This window comes from Notolepis coatsorum, assembly GCF_963971535.1.
Source record: "Notolepis coatsorum genome assembly, chromosome: 1".
NCBI classification, from domain to species: Eukaryota; Metazoa; Chordata; class Actinopteri; order Aulopiformes; family Paralepididae; genus Notolepis; species Notolepis coatsorum.
The window spans coordinates 240259673-240275055 of record NC_140165.1 but is presented as its reverse complement, the minus strand read 5'-3'; the positions used below and the strand labels follow the sequence as shown (position 1 = coordinate 240275055).

At 42.5% G+C, this 15383-nt stretch overlaps 1 protein-coding gene across 2 annotated transcripts in view; it reads left to right on the top strand.

Moving 5' to 3' along the window:
• nf1a (neurofibromin 1a) overlaps positions 1–15383 on the top strand; it is a 255630-nt gene that overhangs the window by 130676 nt on the left and 109571 nt on the right. For both annotated transcript variants that reach the window (XM_084328075.1, XM_084328074.1), the window contains exons 31-32: positions 7258–7416; positions 15185–15282. In XM_084328075.1, the coding sequence (XP_084184201.1) occupies positions 7258–7416; positions 15185–15282 (257 nt within the window). The remainder of the gene's footprint in view (positions 1–7257; positions 7417–15184; positions 15283–15383) is intronic.

Here is a 15383-nt window from a genome sequence, read left to right as displayed (position 1 = left end):
TCAGTGATGGCTGTTAGAATGTAGAGCTATTTAACACATATTTTAACAAAATAAATACCACCTGCAGCTCCTTAAAAAAATTAAATAAAAATGTTTGTTTATTTTTAGCATTTGTACAGCTTTTTCAGGTCAGACATGACCGGCAGAGAGAGGAAGGTCGGGAGAAGATATGGGGGGGAAAGACATGCGGCAAATGTACGTTGGGTTCGGGAGACGAACCCTGGTCCACCGTGTAGGTCTGCAGTGCAGTAACGTGGTGCGACACCCTGGCGCCCCCTCCAGCTCCTTTTTAACTTATTCTGCGCCGGCCATTTTCCTCATCCTGTTCTAGCTAGGCCATTAAAGATAGGGATGCGTCACCTTGTTTGTAGAGCTATCTATATTCTATATTATAGCTATGTAGACAATACTATGGTCATTTGACAGTCAGTATCTTCCATCAAACATGCAAAAAAGAATACATTTTTTATGTATACATTCGCGCCCTATCCCGTGGTGAATATAAGTATAGTTTCGGAGTGATCCGGGCTAATTCCTGGGAAGCTGAGTTATAGGGCGCTTACGTGAATTCTACTAAAATAATTGGCGTTTTCATCCCTGGACACGCTACTATTTCCAAATCAAATGTATATAATAGGTATTATGTTTTTATGTACTTTGATCGGGGGTATTCCAAAAATAATATTCCAATTGTCTGCTCGCGATTTCCAGTATTTGTGTCCATCTGGTCCCGGACATAATTTGGCACAACTCGAGTGTGCTAGATGCGTTTCGAAGTGGTCGGATGAAGCGATCTACTTGGCTCCGTCTAAATTCAGCGCCCAGAGGGGTTTAAACGTAACACACGGTCTGGAACAGGGTTTACTGCTCGATACTACTCTCGATACTGCCACCTAGTAGGATCTGGCCGGTACTGCACCCTCTGGGTCCCAGTATGCCTTTTAACGAATAGAATATTAAAATCGGAAAAAAAGGAAAACGGACCAAATAGCGTATATATACGTGGTTGGCGTTCAACGGTTGTCGAGCAAACACGTATATAAACGCTGTTTGGCGCAGATTGAGTTAAGCAAGCTTTTAGCTGGTGAAAATTGACCAGCCGTAACCATGCTTTATATTGTTTGTATTTGTTCAGTCTTTCAAAATGCTATCAGTAGATACCATTTTGCCGATGTTTGTGTGGTGATAACCAGAGAACCAAACATACCCCTGACTCCCTTTATCTGCAGTAGTAATATAGTTGTGGTGATTTCTTTGTTGAGCAAATAATGAAAGTTATTTACCATACTACATTCTTCAAGTACGTTCAGAACATAAAGTATGTGCATCTGCAAAGCCGGTCTTTTATTTATTGCCACGTTGAACGTTTCTTCAGATGATCACCGATTAGTCTTGTGGTGATTTGATTCTCTACCTCATACAGAGACCGCTGTTCATATTCGTGAATGTTGACTGAGTTGTCCAAGGTCATTGGAATGAATACAGTTGTGAATTCCGTGTTGGGGCGGATCTTCTCCGTGAGGTAGAGGCAGCTCGACTGTGGGGAGACACAGTGGCTCGTTGGGCTCGTGGTTGTCTGCTGCTGTATGATGCTAGATGTGAGGATCCTACCGCTAGCTGAGCTCCCAGTGTGGCCAGTGTCAGTGGTGCATCCACAGAGCTGTCCAAGGGGGCTGAGAGGAAATTATGTCCTGGAGTCTCCAGAGCTGTGGAAAATATGGCAACGCTGGCAGAAGCTTATCGATATGTTTTGGATAAAGCGGCATTAGTTCAGTGACAACAGCAAGGGTCTCTCTCTCTCTCTCTCTCTCTCTCTGTGTCTCTCTCTCTGTGTCTCTTTCTCTCTTGCTCTGTCTGTCTCTCTCTCTCACTCTCTGTGTCTCTTTCTCTGTCTCTCTCTCTGTGTCTCTTTCTCTCTTGCTCTGTCTGTCTCTCTCTCTCCCTCTCTGTGTCTCTTGTCTCTCTCTTGCTCTGTCTCTTTTTTTTTTTTCTCTCTCTCTCTCGCTCTCTCTCTCTCTCTCTCTCTCTCTCTCTCTCTCTCTCTCTCTCTCTCTCTCTCTTGTTTTTGGTTTAGTCGTTTACTTAGTTAGAAGCTATAGAAGTGGCATGTGTTTCAGAGAAAGGTAAAGGAAAGTGTGAATCTGGGTGGCGCAGCGGAGATTGTGCTCGTCACCAATGCAAGAGACTCCGGTCTCGAATACGGGTGTCAGCATTGCCTCCGGCTTGGGCCAGTCGTCATACTATCTCAATTGGCAGAGGTAGCGGGTGGAAGTCGATGGGTGTAATCTGGACGTTGTGGACAGCGACTCCTACAGGTAGGTTGGGGGACGCTTGCACAGCAGAGACAGGAAATGGCAAGGGTAGTGTGAGCCTCCCACACGTTACACCTCGCCAATGAGAGTCCGCACTGGCAGGTGAAAATATGTGACAGGCTGCCTCCTTGTGTACCGGAGGGGACACGTGATGCAAGGCTTCTATCCTCCCTACAACCGACCAGTGGGAGGCATATGCGAGCAACGTTCAAGACAGGGGAGGGGAGATTTGGAAAAACAAAATTGGGACGGGAGAAAAAATTGAAAAAAAACAGGCGAAAAAGTGGATAAAAAAAGGAAAGTGTGAATCGTTTCACACCCTTTTTGACACGCAAGACTTCCTCTACACTGGTATGTTTCTTTCTTTCTTTCTTTCTTTCTTTCTTTCTTTCTTTCTTTCTTTCTTTCTTTCTTTCTTTCTTTCTTTCTTTCTTTCTTTCTTTCTTTCCCTTACTCACTCTCTCTTGTCTCTCTTTCTCCTTTCTCTCTCTTTCTTTCCCTCGCTTTCTCTCGCTCTCTCTCCCTCTCATAATATAATGCAGATGGTGATACAGTATTTATCCCATCGGAGCTTATCTATCTACAGTATATTAATGAATGTCTATCTTTAGCCTGCCTATTCTTTATAATTCATGAGAAGGATAACTCTGGTACTGCTATTCATTTTATATTAAAAGAAAGTATAGAATTAACGAGAAACTAAATGACATGGAACCAATATTAGCTACCTAACCTTCAACTCCAAGGCATGACTGATTTAATTTTGGCAACTTTTCAGTCCTTCTGTCCTATGCTGACATGTTTTACAATCATTTTAAGTATACAGTCGTTTAGCTAGAGACACGTAAAACATTCAAGATCTTTGGAGAAAATGGTATTTGCAATGTTAACTCTTATTGCTGATGACCACGAATAATCAACAAAAACAGGTTGATTATTTAGATCACGATTCTTCAGAAAATCACAAAATATTGCACAATTCAGAAATAGGTTGAAATGGAGATATTGGCCATTTTGAGTGCTTTGAAATGTTATCTATCTGTCTCCTTATTTGCAAAACTTAATACAACTTGTAAATATGTTAATTATTGTTACATAGTCCAACAGTATTATTGCCGACCCAGTATAAAGAACTACAGTTGTGTTGGAGGGGAGTGGTTAAGTACTTCCGGTCTCAAGTGTCTCGGAGACAGCGGCGGGCAGAAATGACAGCTGGTACCAAAAGTACTTTGTTGGCGGTGTGAAAATATGCAGAGAAACATTCATATCTTTGGATATCCGTTTGTGTTAAATTGTATCTGAATCGGGAGATTATCTTCTCTCCGTCAAAATTGAAAGTGTATCTCTCTGTCGCACAAAGGCTGGCTGGCAGTGCGCATAGAATAAGTCAGACAAGTCAGACAGACTCGCGCTGCTCGCGCATAACGGAGTATGTGCTTCATACAGTAAAAAAATGTTAAAAGAATAAAGTCCAAACACTATACAAAATATACAGACTAAAGTACAACCTAAAGTACAAAATGCAAACAAATGGTACAAAATGCTAACTTTTTTCAAATGCAAAAATGAGGTATGGATGTAGTGCAATCTTTTTGTAATAAATGATCCATATGAAGGCAACATCAAAATGTAAGGTAAGTCTGCATTCATAGTTAACAGAAATGGCTCCAGTTCTTTTGAGTCCTGTGGCTCAAAAAAAGGTATTGCGTTATCATCATGGTTCATAGAAGTATCCGCCCAATTTGTGATGGCTTATTTTGAAGGTATGAACTAGGGATGCCCCGATCACGTTTTTTGCCACCGATACCGATCGTCTTGAGCCATATCGGCCGATACCGATCCGATAGAGCGTTTTTGATAAAAAAAAGAAAAGAAAAAAATATTTTATATAATTTTCTTTTAATTTTTTTTATAAAATATATAAATATATATATACTTGTAGTTGTATTATCTGCGAGACATCGCCACCACGCAACAAGTCAAAATGCTCGCTATCTCCACTGTCTGTGTGTATACTCTGCTTTGGTCAAATCACATTCAGCATGCCCTCAGCAGGGTATATCTGCGGCTCTGCAGATATACCCTACTCCCTCAGCTAGCCCCGTTTGTGACTGCGATGCAAGCCGGGGCTCGAATACGCATCGAATCTATGTTATAAGACATTGATATCAGGAGCTATCTGTAGCTACTGCTAGCCGACTAGATAACATTAAGACAACGCCTCAGTGAACTATTTAGTTGAATGGGACATTTCGTTTTGAACAGTGAGCTAACGTGAGCTAACGTGAGCTAACGGAGGTATCATACACTAGTACTAGACTATTGCTGGAGCATTTGTTGATATCAGGAGATATCAGTAGCTAGCCGGCTAGATACCGTTAGACAATGCCTCATCATGTATTAAACTAAAAGTGAATAGTTGACTAGGTCATTTTGTAACGGTAGCTAACGTTAGCTCACGGAGGTCCCAGTGTCCCACTAGACTAGTGTTTACATGAGTGCGGGAGGGGCTGGAGGAGGAGGAGCAGACGCCGCAGCTCTCTCCGTGTGTCTGAGACAGAACTCAGCGAGTGAGATCTCCGCTCAGAATTGGATCATGTTTTTCGATCGGTTTTGACGATCGGCGAAAATAAAGCATTATCACCGATCACTGATCGCATATTTATACTGATTATCGGCCGATAACGATCGGTGGCCGATCGATCGGGGCATCCCTAGTATGTACCTGTACTTTCAATTCATATCAAGTAAAAACGTTTTTTGAAGATTGCTCAATAAGACCTAAAGTATGTGCCTGACTGCCTGGTCATATTAAATATCTTGAATCCTCTGTAAATAGCCATATTCTTAAGTTACACATTGATATATCAGCACAAAAGCTTGTTACCCTTTCAATAATTTTCAACGCTTGTTGTTTTTCTCTTTTCCTAGTTTACATTTGATGAATGTCACTATTTGTAGAAGGTTGCCTATAGGTTTTATTTCAGTAGCTACTGTAAATGGACATTTTAAGAATGACTGCAGGTAAAACGTACATGGTTTGGTTATATAACGTCTTCTCTGTCGATTTAATTAGGTTAGAAGCACCAGAGTCCCACAGGAAATTTGTTTCAGCTCATTAATTTCACAGAAGTTCTTTTCTGTACATTCTAGCTCTGTAGAACTCTTCCACAAACATCTGTGATGTATAGTGTCGGATATTATATATAGTGTAGTACGAAATGCTTAATTTCTGGATTTTACATTGAGCAAAGTACTTAATTCATGGATTTTATTTAGGGCAATTGAGTTCTTTTTTTAGTTTTCCAAAGGGAGAGATACCTCTGTAGTTGATCCGCACCGGCATTGTCCTACATGCATGCGAACATACCTACATACCATGCTACACGCTTTTGATTTAGATTTTAAAAGAACACGCTAACATTTTAGGAAATGAGCTTATCGTCTTCTCCAGAGAGACAAGAAGATAGATACCAGTTTCCTCTCTGTGCGTTCAGTAGAAAGCTATCTGGCTGCATGTTAGCCTAGCTTAGCACAATGAATGGAAGCGGACATGGCCGGTTAGCCTAGGCATTGTCCAACTAACACCTCTCCCGAAGGCTACCCGTCACTGTCCGCTTCCATACAAGATAGCTTTCTATTGAACGCACCGAGGGGAAACTGGAATCTATATTCCTGTCTCTCTCTGGAGAAGACGGTAAGCTAATTTTCCCAAATCTTGGCGTGTTCCTTTTAATTTCCTTAACAAACATCAATCAATGATTTTGAAGCCGTAGGTGGAATTTCTGCACCGTCCAGACAGTGATCGTCTGTATGTGAGTGTGTTCTGTATTCTGCACATTGCATGTCGGTATTTGGTTCCTGTGGGACAGGTATTGCACCTTCATTTATGTGGCGCATACATACACACACACACACACACACACATTCCTGCTTTGTTTTCTTCCAAAGCAACGTGTGGTGGTGTGTGTGTCTGTGTGTGTGTGTCTGGATGCGTCACCGCTCTGAGGTCATTCACCGCTTCGCTCCACCAAGACACGGCTCTGCATCTCTTGACCGTCGCCGAGGTCTCTTTTCCGAGGGAGGGGCTGAGTTTGATGTCTTCATTCCCCACTCCTTTTATTCTTCCTTTTGTCATCATTATTTCTGATGGAGAAAAGACTCTCTCTCTCTCTCCCTCCCGCTCTTCATCTCTTGTTTTATTTCTCTCTCTCGCTCCCTCTCTTTCTCCCTCTCTCTCTCTATCTCTTGTTTTCTCTCTACATCTCTCTTCATCCATCCGTCTCTTTCTCCATCTCTCTCTCCTCTCTCTCTCACACTCTCCATCTACCTCTCTCTTACTCTTTCTCTCTCCATCTACCCCTCTCTCTCTCCATCTACCTCTCTCTCTTACTCTGGCTGGCTTGATTAGAGGTGAGATCTTTGATCGCTCATGTCGCCGCCCCTCAAAATGCGTTTTTTCTTCCAAATCTCTCTCTTTACTCCCCCCTCTGACCCCGCTGTGTCTCTCCCAACCTGTCTCTATGTTGGCCATGTATTCCCCCCACATTCCTTTCATCCATTGGTTTTTATAATCCCATTTCGTGTCATTCCACCTCATGTGTTGGTTAATTTGTTGGATCCATCTTTAATCTATTGTCCCACGTAAACCTCATTCTATGTTTTCACCTTCCCCTCCCCTCCCCCGTTCTGTTTCCCGCCCTTTTTTATTTCTTGACCCTCTCCATCTGACTCCCTCCCCCCTCTCCTGTTCTGTTTCCCGCCCTTTTTATTTCTTGACCCTCTCCCTCCCTCCCCTGTACTATGTTTCCCGCCCTTTTTTATTTCTTGACCCTCCGACTCCGTCCTCCCCCCTGCCGCGCCTCCTCCCTCCCCCCTGCCACCTCCCTTCCCCCTCCCTCCCCCCTGCCGCACCCACTCCCTCCCTCCCCCCTCCTGTACCCAGGTGGTGAGTCAGAGGTTCCCTCAGAACAGCATTGGCGCAGTGGGCAGTGCCATGTTCCTGCGCTTCATCAACCCGGCCATCGTGTCTCCCTACGAGGCAGGCATCCTGGAGAAGAAGCCCCTGCCGAGGATAGAGCGTGGTCTCAAGCTCATGTCCAAGGTAGGAGTGATGACCAAGGTAGGAGTGATGACTAAGGTAGGAGTGATGACTAAGGTAGGAGTGATGACCAAGGTAGGAGTGATGACCAAGGTAGGAGTGATGACCAAGTGATGACCAAGGTAGGAGTGATGACTAAGATAGGAGTGATGGCCAAGGTAGGAGTGATGGCCAAGGTAGGAGTGATGACCGAGGTAGGAGTGATGACCAAGGTAGGAGTGATGACTAAGGTAGGAGTGATGACCAAGGTAGGAGTGATGACCAAGGTAGGAGTGATGACAGAGGTAGGAGTGATGACCAAGTGATGACCAAGGTAGGAGTGATGACCAAGGTAGGAGTGATGACAGAGGTAGGAGTGATGACCAAGTGATGACCAAGGTAGGAGTGATGACCAAGGTAGGAGTGATGACCAAGGTAGGAGTGATGACAGAGGTAGGAGTGATGACCAAGTGATGACCAAGGTAGGAGTGATGACCAAGGTAGGAGTGATGACCAAGGTAGGAGTGATGACCAAGGTAGGAGTGATGACCAAGGTAGGAGTGATGACCAAGGTAGGAGTGATGACCAAGGTAGGAGTGATGACTAAGGTAGGAGTGATGGCCGAGGTAGGAGTGATGACCGAGGTAGGAGTGATGACCAAGGTAGGAGTGATGACCAAGGTAGGAGTGATGACCAAGGTAGGAGTGATGACCGAGGTAGGAGTGAGGACCAAGGTAGGAGTGATGATGGCGGGACACTGTGGGCTGAAGCACCCGGCCACAAAAAGCTCTTTTAAATCACAAGTGTGTGAAATTTAATGGCCAGTTATGGACGGTTTAACTGGAGTATATTTCCTGTCAGGTAATACATTAGCAAACCGGAAACTAAGTTGGGTACAATGAGAAGGTTGATGTTTTCAGTTTAAAACGGTCTATAGATAAGATACAATATTCTTTTATTGATCAGAAACAAGGATTTCATCATAAGGTATTCTGTATTTTGTTGCGACTAATAATAAACAAACTTGAACTTTAAACTTGAACTTGATCCCCTTGGGGAAATTCTGGCATCATAGCAGCATGGGGGGGGAGGTACAGATATGGACAGGGTAATAGTAGAAACAAAGACATGTATATAGGCAATACAATTTTATCTGAATATAAAAATATGAGAAGAATAAACTGTGTAAACAATATTTATAGACATTGAGATTGAGGTTCCACATGTGATTTCCCCCCATTGTAGCCACCTATTGAAGATCAGATCAAATCAAATTAATTTGTAAGGCCCGACAAACAATACACATTAACACAATGGCCAACGAGTTTACTCGTTATTGGCCGCCAATCGAATAACGCCAATAACGAGTTTACTTGTTTTTGGGATCGTTATTCCGTTTATTCGCTATATCTATTCATAATTCATAGCTGCAGCCTCTGCAGACCCTTCAGAGCCTGTCTGAGCTGGCAGACGGTCAACACCGCCCTCTACTGCCAGGCGGAGCTATTGCATCTCATTGAAAATGGGCTTGTGTGTTTTAGGAGGTGATCTGAGCCGGGCGGGCAGGGTTTAAATATTCAGGCGAGCCTGTTCTATACAACGATGGCATCGAACAGTAACTCTGCCCGCACGTCATTGTGAAACGGTCGGTAGTGTGGTGCGGACCTCCACAAGCATTATTTGGAATTGCGATCAGATATTTGGATTATATCTTCAGGCATTAAAGCGTTCCGTCTCCAGACGGATTTCCGTCAATTTGATTCTGAGTTCCGTCAATTTGATTCGGAGTCTGACGGAATTGGCTACCTGGTATAATATGATTTGTAGATGCATACAGATTGAAACTAAATTGAGCCAATCAGAGGCGTCAAATATCATGAAAAAGGGAATTTATTTTTCTATCGCGGCGCGGAGCTGCGGAGCAATAATGGCAGGACTCAGCCACTCAAGAGACAGGATTACGCTGCTCGCTCCGCGGTTGCAGCTGGAGGCTATTGGGTGAGGGACATTTGCGAGGTCTGAGAGGTCTGTCCGCCACATGGCGGGTAACAAAATAGTAATGTAAAATAATTAAAACTGCGATGTGTTTTGGTTTTACGACAGTCACCTTTTTTGCAGCCTTGCGCATCAACTCTCCTTGTTTACCGACGTCACATCCACCACCTGCTTGCACTGTAACGTTACGCACACCTGCTATATCGATTAGCTAACGTTAGCTTAATAGTGTCGGTTAAATGGAAGGAGTAAGCCGGCCACTAAAAAGAAAAACCACCGTGGTTTTCTCAGACGAAAAGGATGAGCGGCACCACCCAACAAAAGAACGTTTCGAGAGGAATGGAAGTTTGAAGATAGCAGTGTTTCAAGAGACTGGCTAGGCTACCGGGGGCTGTAGTGGTGAGTTAACTTGTTCCGTGTTCCGCAACTATGTCAAAAAGAAAAACAGAAACAACGCATTTGTCATTGTCGTGGTACTTCACAGTACAAATACGTGAGTCCCCTGTTGTGGTTGTGAGTATCCTTTATTAGCTTAACTCCGTACTCCGTAGCAACATCACACAGGTGTATCTGTGTAGACAGTCTCCTCCCCACTGTATGTATATATTCTCTCCCCACCGTATGTATATTTCTCTCCCGCCCACCCACCCCCTCCTAATGTACAGTCTCCTCCCCATCATATGTATATAATCTCTGTTAGGATCTATGGGTAACATTACTGTATATTTGCATATCGTATATGTCACAAATGTAACATTACTATATACCTGTAGTATGTCATGTATGTCCCTATGCTATAAATGTCATGATGTCATGTATGTTGTGTATGTCATAAATGTCACTATGGGTAGGCGGGGTGGGGGGGTAACTGTACATTGGATTATCGACGAAACCTTACTTGGTCCCAAGAAGAGGGTCTCGTGTATTAAATAAAGTTTTCATTCATTCATTCACTCTGGATCTGGTAAATCCAGTAGCAATACACACAATTGTTAACACATTCCCGGCCATTGGGGGCCGTCTAATCTTACGCTATACGGCCAGCATTTCAAAACAAACTTGCATTGTGCGTGAGGCTGTTTGTAGAGATAAATCTATACTTTTTTTTATCTGCTTTTTCTCCCATTTTCTATTTTTCTCCCGTCCCAATTTTGTATCGTCCAATTCTACCCTCCCCTGTCTCGAACGCTGTTAGGCCATGCTTCCCACAAGCCGGCTGCAATGTGGACGAAGCCTTACATCACGTGTCCCCTCCGGTACTCGAGGAAGCAGCCGTTGCATCTTTTCACCTGCACAGCGCGATCTCTCAGCGTCGAGGGTCTGCGTGGGAGGGACACGCTGCCCCCGCCGCTTCCTGATTCTGCTGCGCAGGCGCACCAACCGACCTGTAGGAGTCGCTGTCCACAACGTCCGATCCCCACCCATCAGTTTCCCACCCCCTAATACTGCCAATTGTATTAGTATGAACGACCAGCCAAGCTGATAGCAATGCGGAGAGCTGGGCTCGAACCCAGCGTCTCCTGCATTGGTGGCGAGCGCCTTGCCCACTACACCACCTAGCCGCCCTATACTTTATAGTATTGCTATCTGTCCATTCTCATTGTCAATTGAGACCATAAACCGTCCCTTCAAAATGGCTTAAAGAAATAATTTTTTCATCAATACGTTCCCATTTTATATAGCGTCTTGAATATAAGCGTTATATGGGATTTGGTCTAGTATATTTCCTGGAAGGCGAGATACAGGGCGCTAAGCTAATAACATTAAATCGAATGGCGTTTCGGCACTACAGAAGTTAGAGCTAAAACTCTAAATGCATATTGATGGTATTCATGGTCCACCATAGGGCTGACCTTCGAATTTTTTTTTGGCAATCGAAGCTTCGGGGTCGAGCTTCGATTTTAATTCGAAGCTTCGAATTAAAAAAAATAACAATTAATTTAAAAAAAATTATATATATATATATATATATATTTTTTTATCTTATGTTGTGGGACTTGTACAGCACTTTGGTAAACTTTGTTGTTTTTAAATGTGCTCTATAAATAAAGTGGATTAGATTAATGAATTAAGTAGCCCCTTTCGTGACTGTGACACAGCCAACACCGTGCTGTGTGATTTAATTCAAGGTGGATCGCTGTTGTCGTTTGAACAACTTCAGATTTCATGGGAACTACCAATCCCCCAAATCAAGAATGTTTAAGATGAATGAAGTAAGATTTTGATTATTTGAAATATGGCCTGTGTAGACTAAACTATGCACAGAATTATGTCGGTCTACAAGGTCCGGCAATGTAGACCTTGTTGACTCCACTACAGACTAATTATCAGTGAATGTTCATGCATTTTTAAGAAGGGCTACTTCCACAAAAAAACAAAGAACTCACCAAAACATCTCAGTAGCACCTTATCTAAATGTTCTATTTCATATATGGAGATTCATATTTATTTATGTATTGTATGCATTTCTACATTTTATTTCCTATTTTGTTTATTCATCCCAGTATCTTTCTTTCTTGTCAAGTCAAGAGTTTTAATTGTCACGGCATACAGGTATACAATGAAATGCGGGTGGTCTTGCCCGCAACGATGTGCAATACAGTGGTACAACATATAATAGAATCAGAAATGAAAAAACAACATTGTGCAGTAAACCGGTAACAGGTAACATGGAGTGACATCTCGGTATCTGTACATAGTTATTTACAGAGCATATGGGACATGCTAGTTAGTTCTTATGTGTGGAATTCTACAAGGCATTTACATTCACATTTACATTTAGTCATTTAGCTGACGCTTTTATCCAAAGCGACTTACAAGTTCTGTACGACAGGTCATCAGGAAGGATACAACTCTTATCAGCTGAGTAACAATATTCATCAAAGTGTTGCGTGTTACAGTGTAGGTTAGTTTATTAGGACAAGTGCATGACAGTAAGGTTAGTTAGGGTTAGATTTTTTTTATTTTATTTTTTTTATTTTATTTCAGATAATGGTTGAAGAAGTGCGTCTTTAGTCGACGGCGAAAGATTGGACGGGATTCGGCTGTCCTAACTGGGGTGGGTAGTTCATTCCACCATTGTGGGGCAAGGACTGAGAATAGGCGTGTAGGTGGTGTATATGTGTTTGAGGATGATATCCTTCAAACAGGCAATAGTGATGATATAATTTGGGCAGTGCTGAGCTGAGTTACTTTCCTCCAGTGTATTTGTCCCCCGGCCCCACCCAATGGCCCCATGCACACACACACACACACACACACACACACCGAAGTAAAAATAATTAAAAAAAAAACTGAAAAAAAAATTGAAATTTCGTTTTTATTTCTTTTTTATTTTCTTTTTAAACTTCGATTTTTTTTAGGGATGCTCGATATTGGCTTTTTTACCGATACCGATATTCCGATATTGTCCAACTCTTAATTTCCGATACCGATATCAACCGATATCAACCGATACCGATATATGCAGGGTTTCCCCGTCCAAAAAACTGAATAATTTCAGGTAACTAATAATTTCACTGGATATATATATAACAAATATTGTTATTGTTTTTTTTTGTTTTTAAACCGATACCGATATTTTCCGATATCACATTTTACTGCCGATATCGGCCGATAATATCGGACATCCCTAATTTTTTTTTAATGTTCGAAGCTTGTGCCATCGAACGAAGCTTCGAAGTATTTAAGACAGCCCTAGTCCACCATGAATGCATGAAAGGGGGGGCGGGGGACGTCTTTTCTGATTATTGATTACCAATAACGGCGTTGACCTCAGTAGCCACATTCGCTGATCGGCTGGTTGAGTATGATAACAAGGCCTGATCAGCATGTAATTTACGTGAAAAAGATCTTACCGTGGGCCGGTTGGATCCCCAAAAGGATTTCCCAGTTATCGATCGCCATCTGGTAGATTGATATGTCCATTGGCTGATGATATATTCCTTTACTGCATAATGAATTCGGCGTCGCAAAAGGTATTCCAAGCTACAGGCTACACATATAGATTCCAGCTAACAGGAAACTCCATTCAAAGTAAAACAAATTAAATAAAGCACCGTTCTGCCACAGGGAACACTGCATTATCGAGACAGCGCCCCTACGAGGATCTGGCCGGTAATGCACTTTTAAGAGTATGGTAAATCTGCAGTGCTGCTCGGTGACATTGAGTAGGTTATTAAAATGGAATAAGAGCCAAAACAACCTTGCCACGGATGTGGTTGGCCCTCTACCGTTGGATCCGAAACACGGACATGTCTGTGGTTGGCCGGGAACCAGTTAAGGGGATGCAGACCAGAGAAAGACGTTTGTCTTGTTTACATCAGGGTCCCCCATTTTCAATTCATAGTGACATTTATGACATACACAACATACATGACATCATGACATAGGGACATACATGACTTACAGGTAGTACTGTTACATTTGTCACATATACGATATGCAAATATACAGTACTGTTACCCAGAGATCCTAACAGTAAATATATACATATGATGAGGAGGAGACTGTACATTAGGAGGGGGTGGGTGGGTGGTAAAAAATATATACATATGGTCGAAGAGACTGTCTATTGTTGTTGTGGCATAATTGCGAAACGTGTTTAGTCCCTTGTTTGTATGATAACAAGCCGTTTAGTTCATGGTTCAAAGTAATGTGAAAAGGGTGCTAGCTCGCCATCAATCAGAAGCTAGCCACAAGACTTGCATTCACGCACAACAACCACAACAGTAGGGTCTATAGTCACAGTCAGGACAGTAGGCTCTACAAGTAGGCTCCCTTAAAACGCTAACGCTATTAAAAAAAAATACAGTGGAGGTTAAAATAAGAATATGACTTGGCCTGAAAAAAAGTTGTTGGGCGGGCGGGCAAGTGCCCCGCTACGACGGTCATTTCATGTATGGACGAGGAGACATACTAATGATGATCTAGCGTTTATTTCAGGATGATTAGATCAGCCAAAAAATTACAACATGATGACTGGATTACAGTAAAATGCCTTTTCTCGCCTTTTTCCTGGAATTACTGAAAAACACCCAAACCATACTCTATTCAAAATGGTATAAAACGGAAATGTACGGATGAAGCAACTCACTGAGGGTCGACGGCGTTATTAGACCGATTGATATAATATAAGATATATTTTAAGCACTCGCAAATGTCACAGTCTAAAACTATATCCATTGAATAAAGACCTGGCGATGAATGGGGTATCGGCGCCCCCTGCTGCTGGCGGTCAATGTGTTAATGTCCCCATGGGCCGGACACGTCTTCTTTAAACAAGTCAAGAAGAAACATCACAATAAATCAAGAACAAAACAAAAACACCATGGAGTCCAAAACATTTTAAATAAATAAAATAAATTAATAATAAGATAATAAAAACCATATAAACCCTCTACCTTGAGAAACCCCTATGGTAAAAGACCATATTAAAAGAAAACTGTCTGGAATCGGGTGACTCTTCAGGTTTATGCAGTTGGGTAACTTCTGCCCTCCTGAACAGTGGCAAATATATATGACGATATGTGAAATCTACCAAAACAGATTGTGTGGTATTGGTTGGATTTGCTACCTACTAAACATTTCCACTGAAGAGCATGTGGGTGGTTATTGGTGTTGGAAGATCAAACTAACATACTTGTTCCTTTTTTTCTCTTTGGTATGAAAGTTCAGTTTGTCCTTTTCCTTTCCTTTGTGCCAGTTAAAAGCATCCCTGAAAATGAGCTATTTTATTTAGTTTCGCCTGTTGATTTGACTTAATTCCTGTTGATTTGACTTCATTCCGTCCCTCCAGATCCTCCAGAGCATCGCCAACCACGTCTTGTTTACTAAAGAAGAGCACATGAGGCCTTTTAACGACTTTGTGAAGAGCAACTTCGACGCAGCCAGGCGGTAAGAACATGATCACAGGCTTCACTGACTTTCCACTGAGAAATCCCTGCTCCTTAACACTTTGAATGCCCATCACGACATACCTCGTGTTATCAGCCCGA